We start from the raw sequence: 21073 nt of genomic DNA on the forward strand, positions 1-21073 counted from the left end.
CCTATCAAAATTGGATAGGCAAGTGAAACATTCACTGGGCCTCATGGAAGAACAGAGGATACCTTAAAACATCCACTGAATGAGTAACCCAGGCAAAGAAAAAATAAAAAAAAAAAATAAAAAATCATTCAATGTATGTGAAGCACAGACTCCCCCATGGATTGCCTTTGAAGAGAGTGAGAGCAATCACTCTCTACTGCTCTTATTAAATCAGATATAGGAGAGTGATGTTTAGCTCTCCTTAGTTGACCATTCTCTCCTTACATTCTATTGTAAATGCTCTAAACAGTTCCCCTCAAAGGCTCAAGAAGAGCTACTCAGTGGCGTGTCCGGGGGGATTTGGGTGTTGAAGCCCCCTGCACTTTGTTAAAAATCATGTAAAATCAGCCATTTTTGGTGATTTTAGCAATTAAGCCCCCGCATAACTCTGAAAGCCCTCTGAGCCCCCCCTCACGAAAAAGATCCTGGACACGCCAGTGCTATTTAATGCTCTCCTGCAAATTCCAAAAGACAGTCCATGCCCCCCTGTATCTCACCCTTCCCCACTCCCCATCTTTCAATGTTGGAGGGTCTTACAGACCTGCCAAGAACATGGCTTCATTCAACATCAAAATGGGTGGGTGGAGCGAGGGGCAGAGATACACCAAAAGACAGCCAAAGTGTGCTAACATATTTTCCACGATTGTAGGCTATTAATATACATGTACTAAGAATGGCTTTGATCAACAGCTGATAAAAAGTTTATTTCTTACCTTTCTTCTTTGTCTTCTCTACTATCAGTGAATCTTCTTACTGGTGGTTGGGGCACACCTTGTGTAGATTCAGGTTTTCCAAGCTTCTTGGTTACATTTTCTGAGGGAATTGATTGTTCTTCATAAGAACGATAAGAAGCATAAGCATATGATCTGAAAGCTTTTCTTGAGGGAACTGATTGCGTACTGCCACGATCAAGTGATATTCCTGATGCTGCAGGAGGTCGTGCTGCTTGTGCTTTTATAGGAGCTGATGCCCTTTGTCTAGATGTTCTTGCTAGTGCTGCTGAAGGGGAACGTTTGGCTTGTGTCGGGCTTGTGCTTTCGTAAGCAATGCCACGAGCAAGCAGTGACCGAGGAGATGCACTGTAAGCTGCTCTGTCATATGCAGGTGGAAGAGGGGAGGTGCACCGCCAGGAGCAGATGGTGGAGGGGGAGGTGCACCGCGACGAGCAGGTGGTGGAGGAGGTGCACTATAAACTGCAGGTCGTGGAGGGGGAGGTGCACTATAAGCTGCAGGTGGTGGAGGGGGAGGTGCACTATAAGCTCCAGGTGGTGGAGGGGGAGGTGCACTATAAGCTCCAGGTGGTGGAGGGGGAGGTGCACTATAAGCTCCAGGTGGTGGAGGGGGAGGTGCACCACCAAAAGCAGGTGGTGGAGGGGGAGGTCCACAACTACCACCAGGTACACCACCAGATCTAAAAGCCGGAACTGAACTGTACGGTTCTAATTTATGGAGACCACTTACTGTAGGTGGTGATGGTGGTGGTGGTGAAGCTTGTTGGGCCATTTGAGGTGGGAAACGTTGAGGTGCAGAAAGAGCGGGCGATTTAGTTACAGACATGGAAGGTGGAGGTATATACTTAAAAATCATACGAGTTGGTGAAGGTTGGTCATCATCGTCATCAAATAGACCGAAACCCATATCATCATCAGAATCATAGTCAGATTCCTCATAATCTTCATCCTCTATTTCTTTTACTGCTGCTGCTGCTCCACCTGCTGAATTGGGTGTTGGGGATGGTATAGTGGGTGATGCCGATTTCTTTTTCTTCTTTTTTGATGTTTGAGGTGAAGCTAAATCTGATTTTGTGAATGATGACTGTTCATAGCTCATAAACTCAGTGTCTACAGACGCTAAATCTACAAGACCAAGTTCTTCAACTTCTTCTGGTTGTAAGCAAACATCTTCATAATCATCATCAAAATCAGCAGGTGCTGGTAAATAAATAACAAATAAATAAAATTAAAATAAATATATACCGTAACATTCCTGGTATAAACCCACCCTTCTAGATGGGTGATTTCACTCTAAAACTGGGGTAGGCTTATAATCAAGGAGGGGCTAGTACTTTTTTTTTTTTTTCAATCTTCCAAATTTGTTTTACATTTATGCCTGATGCAACCATCTATGTCAATGTTTTATATATAGAATGAAATTGTTTTATATTTGTTCTTAAATGTGAGAGCAAAGTACAGATTTGATTTGGCCAATATCAGTACTATGGTACTATACCACAGGGGTCTGTTTCCCAAAAAAGAAATTGGGCTTTAACCCTGGTCGAAAGAAAAGCATTTAACAATTCACTAGTTACGCAAAACTTGCAATACAATAGGCAAATTTTAGCTCATCCCCCCCAACACCTCCCCCCCTTTTTGCTCTGGAAAAATTGTTGGCACTGCCACTGAGATAATTTGTGATCGTTATTTGTGAAGGGTATTTTAAGTCCCTGGACACAACTGGTCATTTAACAGCATTTCTGATTGGTTGATAACTTGAAATGCTTATTTCAATTGCCAATTATGACCAGGCTTTTAAGTTATGGTCAAACTTGCATTTGCAGGTGTTCTTATTAATACCCTCCTTGATTGGTTCAAAATTGGACACAATATTCGTTTTGGCCAATCGGCAGGTAGTTCTCATAGGGTTAAGACGGCCAGACTAGTTCTGAGATACTGGTGATTAAAACTTGCATAATATACAGAAAATAATTTGAAAATTCACTCGTTTTATTAACTGAAATTTAGAAGATATTTTCAAGTCATATTTGTTCGATATTTCTAATATTCTGGCTGCAAAATACTGTCACAAATGGCATCCCCCACCGAGCATTATTGTTGGGTGCACAAACGTGCAGTAATTAACTGTCCCCCAACTAGCATCGTAGTGTCGTGGGCCTGGTAGTGATTGAGATTTGATTGCCACTGAAAGTTTCCAGATCATTGCTATTTACACCAAATAACATCTTCCCGTCAATTTAAATAATGGACTATTCCATCTAAAATACACACTACCCCTGTGGAAGATTTAGCTAAAGTCTTCCACAGGGGGAGTATGAGTTTCAAATAGAATATACAATTGGGTAGCTTCCATTTGAAATACTCACTCCAGTTGTGGAAGATATAGGTAAAGCTATAATACAGGGGGAGTATGAGTTTCAAATAGAATATACAATTGGGTAGCTTCAATTTGAAATACTCACTCTAATTGTGGAAGCTAGATAAATGTAAAGCCATAATACAGGGGGAGTATGGGTTTCAAAATGATTAACCCTGACCAATTACATTTGAAAAACTTGACATACTACGTCCTCCTATGGAACATTATTTCCAAAATCTTCAACAGGGGTAGTGTGGATTTCAACTGGAATAGCCCAATGTACCCTAACGAACAAACAAACCTTCCTCGGCCATGCAATAATCAATCATATTCACGACATCAATTTCACTGTCTCTGCTCCTGCTTCTGCTTCGACTACTTAAACATTCATCTAGTTCATCCAGAAGATCTTCATCTGGACTGTGGCTCAAGCTCATCATCATTCTTTTTTCCCTTCTGGGACGATAGGCAAACCGTTTCCCTCCCTCCTCCTCCCCCTCCTCCTCCCCCTCCTCTTCATCCTCCTCCTCCGAGGATGATGATGATGACGATGACGACGATGACGATGACGACGATGACGATGAGTCTATAAAATCATAAAAAAGAGTGATTAAACATCAACAATCTGAATTACACACCATGCATACACAAGATTTTGAAATTGATGTTAGTTCCTGCATTGTAACTGAAAATGAAGAATGTGTGAAATTATCAAGCCAAGGGATGGGGTATGAACGTTTGGGCAGTATTTATTGTGGGACATTATTAGAGCACATCAGACATATCGAATTGCATTCTGAATATTATTATTATTATTATTATTATTTCTTTCTTTATTGAGGGTTATACTGCTTCAGTGACAAGCACTGCTTTTCAAGCAGGCCCTCATTGCTACATGTTATATAGCAACAAAATATATTACAATACACAATATTAACAAAATATCATACAGTATTTACAATGTATTTACAATATATTACAAATAAGTATAATGGTATCATCAACTACAAGATAATTACAAATACCATGATTAAAAAAAACCAGAAATACAATAATTATATTTATATACAAAAAATCAAGCAAGTAAATGAATAAAATATAGATAAAGGCAGGTCTAAATTTCTTTAATTTTTGATTGAAATTGGCCTAAAGTCATATTTTCCATCTGAGCTCTTACTAATGGTGGCAAAGAATTCCATGCATAGGCTGCCCTGACATGGAAAGTACGTTGACCTGAATTTGATTTAAATTTTGGTACAATCAATGTATTAGAAGTATGATTTCTAGTTATATGATTATGGTTATCATGAACAAAGAACGTCCTTCTGATATCAAATAATTTTGATTTTTTGAAATTCGCAATGTAATACACATTTTATGGCAAATGATTAAAAATTGACATTTTTGATATTTAACAGCAATCGAAGTAAACTTAATAAATCTGATGATTTATACTTAAAGTGTATGTAGGTGGGATGAAAGACAATAATCAATTGAAAATTTTGACCTTTTTATTGAAGATATGAATTTTTTTCCCCAAAACACCTAATTTTTTTGGTGTTTTGGGAAAAAAATCCATATCTTCAATACGAAAGGTCAAAATTGTCAATTGATCGCCTGCTTTTTCCCCAGCTACATACACTTTAAGAATATATCATTAGATTTATAAAATTAACCAAGACTGTTATATATCAAAATGTGAAAAATATCAAATTTTAATAATTTGTCATAAAATTTGTATTATATCGTGAAATTAAAAAAATGAAAATTATTTGATATCAGAAAGACATTCTTTGTATTCAGAATGCAATTCGATATGTCTGATGTGCTCTAATGTCCCACAAAAAATACTGTCAAAATGCTCATTCCAGATCCCTTAATCTATTCCAGTAATGTTGACAATTTTTTGTGGGACGATCAGAGAAATATCTAACTTGGTCCATAGCAACAGGTATATCATGAACTACACAAAAATTGTTCCAAGTCAGATTTCATGCATATTAATTAGCTAATTTACATATTTAATCAGTGAAAATAACCAAAAATTGGACAAACTAAATAAAAATGTAGCCACACTATACAATGTCCTATCAGATATATGTGATAATGTTATGAAATCTTAATGGGCTTGTTTCTGCTAACATCAGGGGTGTAGGGGGTATACCACATACTATGCGCTGTGCGTTTGCATCCTGCAGGATTTACTTATTTTTCTTGAAGGTGGGTTCATTGATATTGGTCTAACTTTCTGATATTTTTAGTATTTTGTTTGTTATAAAAAATAGCAGAAATTTTTTGTCGCATATGAAATAGGTTAATATTTGATGTGATCAAGCAAAATCAGTCGGAAGTCAAAAATATTGATTTTCAGATACAGCCAAACAAAGGTTTGCTGTCTTTTTGTTTTGGAAACACTTCAACTGTTCATATCTTTGGACCTAAATGTTCAATTTCAATGGGATTTTTTCTACAAAATATAGCTTTGCAAATGCCTTTATATACAATCATGTAGAAAACTAAAAAATGAATATGCACGACTTAAGACTGATTTTGCTTGATCATGCCACATGTAGATTCCTTGTTGCTTGGCCACAATAAATCACTTGCGCTGAATGTTGATTAGTCCAATTACTGTACTCCCCCTGCAGGGATTGCAGGGGATGTATCAACATCTCAGCGCTTGCATTATGAAGTCCAATTTCTCTCACAACAAGCGATATGCATTTATTAACTTATAAATAACTAAAACAAATATGAACTATAAGAGCAGTTGTTTAGGACCCATATACACACCATGAAAAGTCACAATTGAAGACCTGAGCGCAAGAAGACCGTAAGTCCACTTGGCCCCTCAACATGTATACACTAAAGTTACGTATAGTTTCTTAGGGTTTTATAATGTTTAAAACATGTTCCAGGTTGAAAACATCATGAAAGGTTGTGACAGATTTGTTTTGGCCCCTGAACATGTATAAAACATTACCAAACTATACAAAACTAAACGCAAGTTAGCGTATACATGTTGAGGGGCCAAGTGGACATACAGGCTTCTTGCGCTCAGGTCTTCAATTTGGTAAATCCCATAAGCCTTAGCGGGTAGACCCGAGATGCCGTCATTTGACGTCACAGCGATGTGCACTTCGTTTAGCCAACATCATTACTATATAGGGCTATGCATTTCAAAGCAGTGAAGTATGTGCACAGAAACGATATGTGCACATCAGTGTAACAACATCACAGGTCTACCCGCATTGGGATTTACCAAAAAGGTCAACTTGATATCAACCTCAAGTTTGATTGTGAAAGAGGATTAACAAAAGTAATCTAATTCAGAGGGTGTTTACATGTCACTCAAGGAGAGCAAAATATTGTACAGCTGAATTTATACTACATCGTTAAGGGGTACTACACCCATTGATTTTTTTTTGCATTTTTTTGCATTTTGTGAAGAAATTACAAAAAAACATTGGACAAAGTGGTATGCAAAATGAAGGGCAAATCTTCTCGTTTTATTGGTGGCATCGGTATCAACGTAGCTTACATGCTTTTAAAAGTAGAAGCCCAAAGGTGGTACATCACTGATGATTTAAATTCACTTCATTTTGGAAAGCTTAATATCAACGGATTTCGTTAAAATTTTGGATATGTGTTGCTAACACGTTAGGGAAATAAAGTTGATATGTAAAATGGGAATAAGTGGTTCCTGATTTCTTTTATGACTTCATGAACTTGGTGCTCCACAACTATCAAAAAGGAACTGGTTAAAATGCTTCTATTTTCAATGTTGAGCTATATTTTGTATTTTAACTTGCAACATTATTTCACTGAAACTTAATTAAGCCATAGGTAACAGGTTACCACAACCATACTACAGCAATGTTGAAAAAATTGTATTTCTTGTCACCTATACCACCATATTGGGTAGTTTTCCGTAAGCTTAGCTTTTGTGATTTTGGTAACTATTTTATATTTATTTGTGAAATCCATCTCAACTAGGCATTCTAAATTGTACTCACCATTTACATCCCAAGGTATATTAGTATATCCACCTTGCACTTCTCGATATATATCCAGTTAAAGACAGAATATCAAAATTATTCCTCATTATGATACATATTGTATCACAGACTCTCACATGTGTATTCAAAATTGATGCTTAAATTTGACCTGAACCAATTGACCTATAACCTGACATACGGTGACCTAATAGCCTTTTCTTCTCCTAACAACACATCAATAACAACATCAATATCAAATTGACTAATGACTATGCATCTATTGTGTAAGTGTTTATTTAATTTATTCAGTGTTATATATTTTGCAAGCACCACTAGAATTTCTATAGAGAGTATAACAAAGGATTTAATGTATTCTATTCATGTACCCTACTTGAACATGTTGAAAAGAATAAATTATGGTTTGTTATGAAACACGCATCTGAGTTACCAGGATACGGTAAACAAAAAATATATAGGGCTAAAATGACTTACTATACAATGGTTTAAAAACACCTTTTTATTTATTTATTTTTTATTTTTTTTATTTCACATGATCCGTGCATATATCGCCTCGCTATAAATGAAAAAATATTTTTTTAGACCAATCAAACCAATATATGGGTGTAGTACGCCCTTAAGCAATAGCGATTGGTTCTTAATCAATGAGGTAGAGTGCATTTTGCTGCGTTGGGAAATGCGCACCACCTTATTGGCCAAATACCAATCACTCGTCGCTATGCAATAGAGTATATATTCAGCTTATCTCAGGATTATTTTGACATGCTCCCTGTAAACTTTGATTTGCATGCTTGGTTGCTTTGTGTGTGTGATGTGTTGTGCCAAATGCTAATAATAAGCGCTATCGCACGCAAGTGGAAACCTTTATTTGTAACACTCAAGCTTAAGGAAGCTATTTATTGTTTGATTTTAGACTTTCGCAGCGAAGTACATTATTTTGGTCTCCATGAGCGACAAACCAATTTAGTACAATTACCATAGCATTACACACAGGGCAATTCTGAGCCCTATAAACCTGACTCTGTAAGTTTAAATATCTTTGGATATAATAAATACCATTTTTCACTCTCATGTGGCAGTGATGTCAACGCGCATATCATTAGGCGCAAATCGCTAGTGTTCGCTCAAAGCACTGGCGTACACACGTACGTGCTTAAAGATGGCACATAGATGCGAGCGCGAAACAGCTGCCTCAACGCATTGACGTCACTGCCACATCAGGGTGGGAAATTGTATAGTAATACATACCAATTCCTCCAAATTCTTTGACTATCTCATTAATCACAGAGCACCTTTTCTCTTTGATAATCCTGCAGATGTATAAGCCATGTATTATAGTTACAATGGATAATTCCAGTTGAAATACTTACACCCCATATGGAAAACATGGCCTTAATCTCTCGCACAGGGGGTGTTGATTTCAAATGGAATCACCCATTCAGTAGGTATCCTCATTTGAAATTCACACTATTCACATATCAGTATCTTGATTAACTCTCTTCACGCGGGTGTCGACTGCAGACGCTCTTGGTATTTTGAGAAAATATTTCAAAACTTGAACTTTTTCCATTGAAGCGCATGGCTAGCACGCAGAGCATTAAGCTGATTTGCTGGTCACTGGTTATTACTCAGTTTGCTCTCAAAGCTGATGCTCTGTGTGTTTATTTTGCGGTGCATATTTATCTTGAGGAAATTGGCCAGTTAAGAAATCTTTTTCCCTACAATTTTCTTTTACAAAAATACCCCAATATATCGGTACAAATATGTTTTAAAAGTGTTTGTTGGTAGAACCGTATATGATTAATCTTTGAAGAAGGATTTGAAAGTTCAGAGCATCTCAAGCTAAACGGACTATTCCATCTAAAAATTAAAATATCTTCCATGTGGGGGGTGTGAATTTCAAATGGAATGAACACATTAGCAGCTCCATTTGAAACACACCCTCCCACAGTAGAAGATTCAGGTTGAATCTTTCTCAGAGGGTGTATGAAATTCAAATAGAACTGCTGATGTGTTCATTCCATTTGAATTTCATACTCCCACTGTGGAAGTTATTTGCAAAATCTTCCACAGGGGTTGTGTGGATTCTAGATGGAATAGCCCATTTTGATTGAATTTGAGTCATATGGAATAAAAGAGGGCAATAAACCCTTGATGTGATCAAGCAAAATTAGTCGGAAGTCGGAAATACTGATTTTGAGATATAGCCAAACAAATTAAGTGTTTCCTTTTGTTTCCTATTGTTTTGGAAACTCTTTAGCTGCTCACATCTTTTGAACTTGTGCAAAATGTAGCTTTTATGTTTACAATCCTATAAGAAATTGAAAATTGAATATGTCCGACTTCAGACTGATTTTGCTTTATCACACACCGCATATGTTGTTGTTGTCATTGACTATATGGAGAAACAGGATTATGTTGTTTTAATCCCAATAAATTAGTGCTTGTTTTCAAGAACGGGGAGTAACCCCTCTCTGATTTTATGATCTATGTTTACCTCTTGCCTGTGGTGCGCACCTCCTCCAAGAATTCAACATCATTCTCCATGATTTCCTCTATATCTATATCATCAATATCACCTGCATCAAAATATCAAGGTGTTAGGTATGCGACACAATCTGGTCTATGGGGGCTAAAGGCAGCAAATTTGAAATTGAGATAAAGGCAAAAAATATGGAGGGGGAAAATAAGAAAATACACATCACAAAACTTCAGAACTCTGGAACCAAATATGCTATACATGTATCTTTGATTTTCAAAAATGCCTCCTTTAATTTGGCCCCGTGGAGCATATCATGTCACATATGTGTACATCCATATCAAAACGATGCACTTGTCGGCAGCTACATGTGTCTCTTTTTACCGTAGTTAGAGGAATAAATACCATACTCATCTCAAGTACATTTTACTTCAAATCATTCCCAAGTCACATGGTTTAAGAATAATGAAAATATTCCTAAACCATGTGACTTGTGAATGATTACAAGTGATCACCACTTGAGCTGAGTCTGGTTTTTATTCTAAGCAATTTATGTAAAAAGAGACACATGTAGCAGCTGACAAGTGCATCGTTTTTTGATATAGATGTACACATATTAAAGGGAGTTGCTAACCCTATTGAATTAGGATATATGAATAATTAGCACAGTTAGCAAGCCTATCAATACGTTGGTAGTGGTCTTGATCAGCCTTGTCGAAAACAGCCCTAGTCAACCGAAAAGTGCAAACATTGAAACACATACCTTTTTCCATAATCTCCCTCCTGAAATATGACGCCTGTTCATCTATTTTACCTGTGTCACCCTGTACATCATAGTAGAACTTAACAATATCAAGTATGGCCTACAATTGAAAATACATAATAATATACATATAAGACCAAAGAACAAAATATATTAAAGCTCTCTCATTCATTTGTTTCATAGCCACTAAAGTATAGGAACATTTTGTCTTGGCTACACCCGCTCTTAAGACGTATTTCATAATATATTATACGTACAGTATTTAATTATATTTTATATGCACTTGCTCCAGTAACATGTGCAAATTTTATTGTACACTTTGCAATTCTTTTGATGTTACAGCATCCTTGCCAGTCTGCTGTTTAACAACTTGCGTCCAGCGTGTCTGTGTGGTTTGCTTCTGCAGAAAACCATGCAGATGATGTGGACACTTTGTTGTTAAACGGCGATTAACAACGGTGAAACATGATTGAATCCCTAATTCAACATCAAGTCAGGGCATTATCTGTTGTTGATTTGTGAGTATGAAGTCTTTCAAATTGTCACAAATGTGTACCAGGGCAACATTATATTTAACAAATTAAGTTTGGGCCCGTAGAATTTCTGTAGACTTCAACAGAAATTTTGGCTTTTTGGAAAACAAATGATTATCAATTTTGCTTGGTCTGATATTTTGCACATTTTTGACAAACACAATATTTCTGCCCCTTCCCTGCTGTTATGGGATTATTTAGTTTTTGCAGACCATGATTGAAAGTAAAAAAGGGTGCTTTTGTTGCAACTGAAAAAACAGACACAAAGTAAAGTACCTCAGCAGGGGTCGCATATAATAAGGAGTCTGCGCGTCCAGGGACTCCTTATTTTTTTATTTTGGCCATTTTGGACTCCTTAAATCACAAGTTGAAAGTGAGCAAAGGGTCTGATAAAAACTGAATGGACTCCTTAATTTTATGATCCACGGAGGCGTAAATCAGTTTAAGAATTGTTGATTAAAAATAAAAAGATAAGCAAATCTTCCGAATCGCCATAGGCCAACGACACTAATAATTTCACTGGAAAATGTTGGCCCGACGGACTCGTTAAATTCTCATTGGACCCCTGCCCTTAAATGTTGACTTTGCAGGTACCAAAGGGTCCAGCAAAATTAAATGGGACCCTTTGATTTTTTGTGCTCGCGCTACCCCTGTACCTCAGTACTAAAATAAGCTTTTGGTCTGGTTTATATATTGTTTGGAACAATAGAACATGGTTAAACCACCGGTTCGCCCCAGTGCACCAGTGACCGGCTTTTGAAGTCATCCCTTACATTTACATTACACACACAGCAAAATAACTAAGGTATACCAGTTATGTTCACCCCTGTACAGTATATCCTAAACAAAGACAAATATGTCAAAATTAAAACCAGCAGCAAATACATATTCCCTTTAGCTCTGATTTAAGACTTCATTTGTTGAAATCAGCTGAGAAAATGTGAAATAAAACCCAAGCAAGGAATGAAATCAAAAGTTATATTTTAATGTTCTAGTCAAAGGAAAGCACAGTGCTAGTTCTCTTGTTCGAGAATGCTTTGTGTACAAATCAATAGGGCATCCAATGGAGCTAACTGAAACTTTTGATTTTGCATCATCCTTGGAATTCTGGATCATTATGTCTTTATTTCTTGACCGATTTCAACAAATGAGGTCTTAAATCCGAGCTAAAAGATTATGGGGTGAAAATAACTGGCACCTTAATTCTGTTGTGGTCTCTATATAATTATACATACCTTGTAGAAAACAGGATTATTGTAAGACACTTTTTCTTTGGTTAGTTCCAGAGCATCCTCGTAGTATCTTTGAGCTGTCAAAATTGAAAACGTTTCCTCTTTGTGAGCCCTTTGAAGTAAGTCTTCAACTGTTTCCTCAGGGGAGACCTAAAAGAATAATAAAAACATTGATTTATCACTCAGTAAATGAAGAGCTTATTTCCAAACCATGTTAAGTCCACAAACACATGTTTCTGATTTACCTCTGCGATATTGCAATGGGTTGTGATGCTACAGGTATTATAATTTCAGTTGGATGCACAATTACAAAGCAAACAGTGGATGGATGCGGCCTTTGGTTCCCAAATGAGAACAATAGTCTGCATATTGTTATGCAGCATTGTTGCTTATGTCAAATTTGTCAAAGTAATTGTGATTGTATCACACAAGTAAATGAGAAACATGTGGTTGTACTGTACCGTGTATCAATACTTACTTCTAGGGTCTGTGCTTGTCCAGGAGGACTCTTGGTTGGTTCCCATCCCATGTAAGTCAATGTATCAATCTCTGCTTTCCTCAACAGCTCTTCTATGTCCACGCCTTTCTTTTCTTTCTTGTCTTCATCCTTTGGGGAAAATAAAACAAAAGAACAGTCAGTTTGATTTCATTAAAAAAAAGTAAGGTTTTTTATTTCAAACTCTAATGGTGACCCGCAGGTCAAATTGCTAGAATTTACATTAAACACACCTAAACAGAAAGCAATTTGAAGGCAGCAGCTTAATCAGCGCCAATATTGCAACATCGAAACATACAACAATACAAACATCCATCCCTGCCATAACCCAACACCCATAGGCAATGAGGATAAAGTGCCTTACCCAAGGACACAACATGTTAACACAGGTGGGGTTCGAACTCGCAACCTATGGATTATGAGTCGAGCGACTTATCCACTCAGCCACACGCGCTCAAAGAATTTCTGTATATTCTATTATACGTTCCAGCTTGTGATATCACGCTAGACAAATTCCATTCACAGCCAGAGGAGGTTCATGTGTATGAATGCAATGGAGCAATCAATACAGCCTTGATTTGATATGAATTGAACAGAATTCAAAAGTGACAGAGGTATCAACAATGCTGGAACAGATACCAACAAGCTTATGTAGTGGGTTGGTAGCAGGGCTGGGCTCATGTATAACTTCAACTTATGCATTAAACCTGATGCCGTTTCTCTTGAAACAGATTCATCAGGATCGTTCATAGTTCATATTGATTGATAAAGGTTCAGTTTCAGATCCCATTAAAATGATACTACTCACTCAGAAATATTTCAATTGAAATATTTCTGAGTGAGTAGTATCATTTTAATTGGATCTAATGCCATATGTTGTTCACAAAATGTACAACTTCCCCCACCACCATTTCAAAAACAATAACTTGGTATATAGAAGACTGCTGCTCTCAGTCGTCAACCGTCTGGATTGTAGTGTCCAGGTGGTTAACATTGAAATGATATACATGAATTTATCAACTTATCTGTATCAATGATGTTGTCCTTACCTTGTCTCTAGTTTCTATGGCAACAAAACTAGTGAATTTGGTCACAATGGAGTATTCTTTACTCAACCCAATGATGTAGTTTTTCTGCTCCGTTTTCTTCACTTCATGTTCTGTTCGGTTGACATCAAGAGTTCCATCCTCCCAGTCTCTTATGATGGCACGAGCTGTCAGCTGATGCAGCATCTATAATGGGTCAAAGGTCATATTCAAGTAAATGGGTAAAGAATCATGCACTTATACTACTATTCATATACTACTATAACAGTGAAAATATTTGTGCAAAATTAATCTTTGTGCTTTTTGTGTTCCATGCTGCTACCGCGAAAATAATGTGTAAATATATTGCTTTTGTGTATTCGCTGACATAGTGCATGTTAGTAACCACATGGTTACTGGTTCAAGCCTGGGATCATACACCTGTTAAGCTTTGTGTTGTGATCATTTCGATCAGTGGTTCATAACAAAGTAAGCATGAGCCAGTTGACGTAGCAACGATCACATTCTAACGTGTACTATGACAGTGAACAGGTAAGAAAGCTTAGAATTGCAAATTTAAGTGAAACAATTCAAAATGCGTGAAAAATAAATAACGTCAAAATTTCTTTTTAAAAGTATAAAAATGTTTGACATTTGGAGAAATATTTTAAAAGTGAAGGAGAACTCAAAGAAATTCTCAAAAGGTTTTTTCATGTGAAAATTGTCAACAAGGAAGAAAAAAGCAGTATTGAAAAATGTGAAGCTGCATTCAACTGTGTGTGGAAGTTTCTGCACAGACCAGGCACAAACTCCTCAAACATTGACTAAAATGGCAAAATTTTACCCTTATTAGTTCCATTTGGTTTGAATCACTTGCGGAATATGTTACCACTCCTATTTGAACTTTCGTTTTTTACCCAGGGTAGCTCATTCAATGTCAAACCATTGTGAAAATGCAAAAATCTGGTTTTTCACAATTTGATGGAGAAATAATTTGGATGTACATTGGTTCGCTTCGAGATTGGTAGTGACGTCAATGCTTTGTTACGGTTGCGCAGCAAGCATACCGACAAGTCACCTTTGTATGTGTGCATATATGTTCTGCACGATTAACTTTATACCCACACGATTTGAAACTGCGACCAGGCAAAATACGCACATACATCACTACTGAATTTGAGGTGAACCAAAGAATAGTATTTTTCCCATCCATACACAGAAAACAAGGCAAAGTCTCAGCTCCCCTTGTCTAACATTTGTTATGAACATTTATACTGAATTGCAATTGACCTTTGACCTACCTTGCCTTCAGTGATACTGAGGTCATGAGTGGATACCATAGTTGAAACTTCCTTCCCAGCAATCATTGCTTTCAGTGTTGCCTGCAAAACCAACATGTCATGCAAATGCAATCATATTTTAGTCAGAATTTCGAGTAACAGTTTTTTTTTCAAATAAGTGCCCTATGACCCCTAATGAACCCAATGATCAGAAATGATAGAACATTGAAGGTTATAAGTTTTACCTGAGTGCAAAATGGCACATATCCATAGACGACTTGTCGAGATCCACTGAACAATGATGTGATCTGATTGGGTGCTTGAATCGGTCTCGGTGCGTGGTTATCAAACTGTTGCCATTCCACGCTGACTGATGTAAGCACCGGATGAGAAGATTTGTTCAGTTGAGACTTGATCTTTCCTTCCCATTTGGATTTCACTTTGCTGTCAAAGAACTGAAATGCTCCGGCACCGACTCGTGCAAGCGCCCTCAACAGGTGACGATTGGCTGTAGAACTGAGGTAAATGACATAAAACATAATTGAAAATAACATTGAAAACTTTCTTTCTCTCTACCCATACACAAAATTAATAGACCCAATACATTTGTTCATGGTTTAAAAGTTCATCACTAATATACTCAGCAGTCCAGTTAGACTTCATGTTTCAATGATACTTTTATTACAAAATATTTCATGATACATTTTCAATTTTTAATTGCCAAATCATCCTTACCTGACACCGAATGTAAACAAGCGAGTATACATGGCATTATCATGTACAGCATTCAATGTAGCTTCTTCATTGTTGATATGCCCGTCAGATATCAAGTACACATTCCGCAGAGTCTCCGCTTTGAGTAAGAAGTAAGCATGTAATGGATGCCAGGCTTCTGTGCTACCCATGGAAGCCTCTAAGCTGTTGATAAATGTCTGGGCTTTCTTTGTGTTGATGCCATTCTTGGGTTGACTGCTTGCAAAGAGTTCATCAAATGCTGGAAAAGAAGAAAATAATGTTGGTAATTAGTTTAGAAATATGATAACACAATCTTATCCAACATCACACCAAAGTAGGAAATTTTGACAATTAAGATACTATCATTACTAACTTGCTCAGGGAGGGATTTACAGCAGATACACAGAACATGCTGCAATAAAATCTTCTGGAAGACCTAACAACAGGTGAAAAACTGCGAGCTAGCACCACCAGTTAGCATCGGTAGTGAAGGCGGATGAGTTACGACAACCAAAGTTAACGGCAGTCCACTGGCGGATGAACAGAGGAGAAGGGAAATGGTGGTCATCCTTAGTCCACCCAGTAGAAGGCTACAGTATTAGCCTAGAGGTAGAGGGTGGTCATGTAGTTTGGTGTGCTAGGCTATCGGTCGGAAGGTTGTAAGATCATGAGCTTTCTCATTTATCCTCTATCCCACTCATTGTGGCCCTAAACGTGCAGACACCACAGTGGGTGCATAGCGTGCCGTGGTTCGGAGAGTCACGTAAAAAGGTGGTCCCATGTAACGGAAGAGCAATATCTGGACATGTAAAAGTTGCAGGCCTTTTCATAAAGAGCAGGGGATCAGCTCGGGCCTGTTGTCTGTCACACTCAGCCTTTGGGGCTTGGCAGCATATCGACCCGTGGCGCGCTTTGAGGAATCTGAGTATTCAGAAAGCGTGGATAAATGCTGTTTTATTTTTTATGTGATACTAACCAATCACAAACCATGGGGAGTGTGATTGACAGGATCGTTGATGCAGACATTTTTCTATTGTCTTTGGTAATAACTTACCTGTTCCAAACACAACAATATTGAAGACCCAATCATCAGGCAGGTGATGTAAGGCTAACAAAGCAATCTTCTTAGCTTCTCTTAAACTCTCCCCTCTCATTGAATTGGAAAGGTCCAACATGAAAATGACCTCTGACCTCCCTTCAGTGTTGGCTTCAAATTCTGGGTAGAAAGTCAACATGCATGCCTGTAAAGAGAAATGTTAATAAAGAAGTTTATAATTATCCTTCATTTTTAATAGGAGGATGTTGGTGTATAGTGGAAAATTTTCACGGCGGTTTAATTTTTGTGCTTTTCACGGTTGAACATGCAGTCACAAATTTTTAACCCAACAAAAACATTTATTACACATAGAACTTAATAATGTAAATATAACAAACATATTTTTTCACCAGGTTCGCCGTCGCAAATAATTAAAGAGACAAGTAAATAAAGTGGTCCCGTCTAGGAAACGAACCCAGGACCTCAGGTTTACAAGACCTGTGCCATAACCATTTGGCCACGGGAACTTCGAGATTAGGCTGGTTGCAATTCGAACCTATAAGCGATCACTTAAACTTATCTCCTCCCCACAAATAGCCCATAATAGCTAGTGCCATAAATGTGAGAATGTAAATATATGTGACGTGTCATGTCAAAAGGAGACACTTTTGGGCAGGGTCGTAAATAGAGAAATAGCCAAAAATCTGCCCGAGGGTGATTTTTCACAATTTCGGTTTGTTGGGAATTTGTGATGTTATTAATGTTAAAAATATTGTCTGATAGTTTCAGACCCGAATATAACTGGCATCTTGTATTTTTGAGACATTTTTCAAGGCAATTTGTACTCCCAACATTGTCAATAATATTTTTTAAAGGCCGATATCTCAATTTCCAATTTTATAATACCATAACTTACAAACTCAATATCTTCGCTTAGGAATGTCCGATTACATTGGGGAAAATGGCATTATGGAGCCAAATATCTCTATATTTAAGATATGTAAAAACCTCAAAATTGATAACCTGCCCAAAAGTGTCTCCTTTTGACATGACACATCACATATTTGGAAACGTGAATTAAACACCCAGTAAACTGTCCGCAATTGATAAAATCACAAAAAATTATTTAACCAATAAGTTCCCAGTAGTTCTGGTTCTGGTCGTCATCTTTACTTTGCTTAACCTGGCTATCTTTCTTGGATGAGTGGCACTCTACCCACATACGAGGTACGTGAATCTCTGCCAATCCAATCTAAAAACCATCGTCCAAGCATCTTCAAATGCTATGATATCTCTATACTTTGCTTACCTGACTATCTTTCTTAGATGGGTGGCGCTCTACCCACATACGAGGTACGTGGATCTCTGCCAATCCAATCTGAAGCTGAAAGCCATCATCCAACCGTGTGCAACCATCAGCCAATGCTACTGTAGCTTTGCTTGCTGTGCGCTTGATTCTGATTGGATGAGTGGGTGACTCCAGAGTTCGAATGTCATAGGGCATCTCTATAGCAACCTCCACAGACAGATTGCTGATGGAAAATGAATGATAAAGTTCACTGTTGTAAAATGCCACTGAAAAAATGTTTCATTTTAAATTTGTCTTCAAAACATCAACATTTAAGTTTTGCATCAATCATCAATCATATGTACATAATGTATTAGCATCATAGCACCAATGCCTTTGACAGATCAGAGTGATCTTACCCTTTCATTTCTTTGGCTATCTTGACCAGGACCATGCGCAGAATTTTTTAATTGGTGGTGCAGAATTCCAAAATGCGGGCCTCCTCCCAAAAAAATCACTTGCATGCAGAAAGTGGACTTCACCACCCCCTAAAAAAATCTTCTAATTTGGACCTTCTTCGACATTTGTGCAGTTTTTTGTCATGAAGAGTGTTTTTTGGTAAGGATTTTTTTCTTGACTGTCTTCAGGTCTGCCTGAGTAACCTCTGACAGTGCACTTCCAAGGAGCTGCACCAAATATTGGTTTATATCCGTCAGCATTAACTAAGTACATCTAAATGATGTTACCCTTTCATTTCTTTGTCTATCTTGACTGTCTTCAGGTCTGCCTGAGTAACCTCTGACAATGCTGCATCTTTCTTCCAAGGAGTTGCAGTGCCAACTACACCAAATACTGGTATATATCTGTCAACAGTGACATCTAAATGAACTTACCCTTTCATTTCTTTGTCTACTTTGACTGTCTTCAGGTCTGTCTGAGTAACCTCTGACAATGCTGCATCTTTCTTCCAAGGAGCAACACTGCCTGGTAGACCAAACACTATCTTATCTCCATCTACAGATAACTCTGCCATGTAGACTATCTTGATGACCACGGTTGTCTTTGGGGGAAGGTTACCTACACTCACTGTGAACACATCCTGCAAAGAGACACAATTTGAGTGATATCCTCTGCGCTGCAGCCTTCCAGTGGTGGCACAATGAGGGGACATTTTATCTTGTCCCCCAGTAAAAACCCAAAAGTACGAAAAATTCTACATTTTGCAGAAATTTTGCGCAAAATTGGTAGATTTTCCCCCACCTGAAATTCACCCCCCTGGTAATGCCACTGCAGCCTTAACTGTACAAAGATCAAGTGGCAACACCAGGAATTTTTTTCGGGGGCATTGAGGAGGCAAAGTGAATTTCAGGGGGAAAAATCAACAAGTTTTGCGCAAAATTGCCGCAAAAAGTGGAAATTTTCGTAATTTGGGGTTTTACTGGGGGCAACGGGGGGAAGAGTTCTGACTGGGGGGCATTTGCCAGCACTGCAAAGACCCCCATTAGGCCTATAACAATGACAAATTCAGGACATTAACAGAGCACAAACAAAGGGCCTCTTCTCCTTAGTGGATAAACAAGTAATCAAGTATGGTAGAGAGCGGTTTAAATTCCTCTGAACAAGTTATAAATCATCAAAAAAAGTGGGAATTGGTGAATCCAACGGACGAGGACACAAAACACATCAAGGATCAATAAATGATACAAGAGGATAAATCATCTTCAAGTATTATAGTTGATGGACACACCCCCACCCACACCTACATTGTACACACAATTCAGTCTCTCAGACAATCTAAAATTGAATTGAAAATGTGGGAACTTCTAGAAGCTACTGATGCAGATGAAAGATGTGTTGTTCAATGACCAAGCTGATAAGACTATGAGGTGGTTAAAAGAAGCCATTTGGATCCACATCAAAGAACATGACACTCTAAACAAAGACGAGGGGCCTATGCACTCAACAACATCTTTGACCAACTCATCACACCCTCTGCAGTGCTTCCTGTTGCACGTAAAAGGCCACACAGTCTGATGGGATGAGTTGCCATTCTGACGAAACCACTAGTGTAGTGGTGAAACGTCACTAAAACGGTGAGTAAATCACCTTCGTTTTTAGTTGAAATTCTTCAAAATGAAAAAATGCACAGTTGAAATCAACATTCCTAATAGGCTATTCCAGTTGAAATCCACACTACCCCTGTGGAAGATTTTGGAAATATCTTCCACAGGGAGAGTATGTTTTTCAAATGTAATTGGTCAGGGTTAATCATTTTGAAAAACATACTCCCCCTGTATTATGGCTTTACCTATCTTCCACAACTGGAGTGAGTATTTCAAATGGATGTTACCCAATTGTCTATTCTATTTGAAACTCATACTCCCTCTGTGAAAAACTTTAGCTAAATCTTCCACAGGGGTAGGATAGATTTTAAATGGAATAGCCCACTGAACTTGTTCAAAGATGTTAGATAACATGTATTTTATTATGCACTACTTACTGGTGTTTCTTCATCCATAAGATAAGCTCCATGTCCCTTGCTGATAGCTTCTTTGTATTCCTTGTGGGCTGTTTCTTTGTCTTTCACCTCCCCTACGATATGCTTGTCATTAATGAAAGCTTCAAATCCACACACTGCTGCCATATCATCCAGGGGGAACACATACTTAGCTTCTATCGGGTCATCATTTTCATTGGTGTACACTTGGAAGACTACAACCTAAAAATTAGACAGAAAATGTGAAAGCAATACAAAGAAGGGGAATGAGGAAGAGGATGGAGGAATGAGGTGAAACATCAGGAGGAAGAAAAAGAATAATGTGGGAGGAATGTAGGGAAAAGGATGTAGATGTCGTAAAAGGATGGTTGAATAAGATTGGACCGATAAATTTAAAAAGGGAAAGGAAATATCAAAAGAAGGAAGAAGATAGGGGGGAGAAAACATGGTGTGGAAAACAAGGAAAGTGACAACAAGGAATAAAGAGTGGAAAAGGGGGAAGATGAGAAGACACAATAACAGAAGGATAAAGAAGAAAGAAAAGAAGAAGATGATAAAAAG

General features: G+C 37.8%; 1 protein-coding gene across 1 annotated transcript in view; it reads right to left on the reverse strand.

The window, feature by feature from the left end:
* LOC140140543 (protein mono-ADP-ribosyltransferase PARP4-like) overlaps positions 1–21073 on the reverse strand; it is a 70583-nt gene that overhangs the window by 22342 nt on the left and 27168 nt on the right. Inside the window, exons 16-30 of the mRNA XM_072162302.1 lie at positions 20516–20734; positions 18909–19114; positions 18037–18259; positions 16746–16932; positions 15692–15950; positions 15202–15472; positions 14978–15058; positions 13701–13883; positions 12634–12762; positions 12159–12305; positions 10391–10490; positions 9646–9727; positions 8397–8458; positions 1164–1970; positions 753–1035 (exon numbers count right to left, since the gene is read on the reverse strand). Of these exons, the coding sequence (XP_072018403.1) occupies positions 753–1035; positions 1164–1970; positions 8397–8458; positions 9646–9727; positions 10391–10490; positions 12159–12305; positions 12634–12762; positions 13701–13883; positions 14978–15058; positions 15202–15472; positions 15692–15950; positions 16746–16932; positions 18037–18259; positions 18909–19114; positions 20516–20734 (3239 nt within the window). The remainder of the gene's footprint in view (positions 1–752; positions 1036–1163; positions 1971–8396; positions 8459–9645; positions 9728–10390; positions 10491–12158; positions 12306–12633; positions 12763–13700; positions 13884–14977; positions 15059–15201; positions 15473–15691; positions 15951–16745; positions 16933–18036; positions 18260–18908; positions 19115–20515; positions 20735–21073) is intronic.

Source organism: Amphiura filiformis, chromosome 19 (assembly GCF_039555335.1).
Source record: "Amphiura filiformis chromosome 19, Afil_fr2py, whole genome shotgun sequence".
Taxonomy (NCBI): Eukaryota; Metazoa; Echinodermata; class Ophiuroidea; order Amphilepidida; family Amphiuridae; genus Amphiura; species Amphiura filiformis.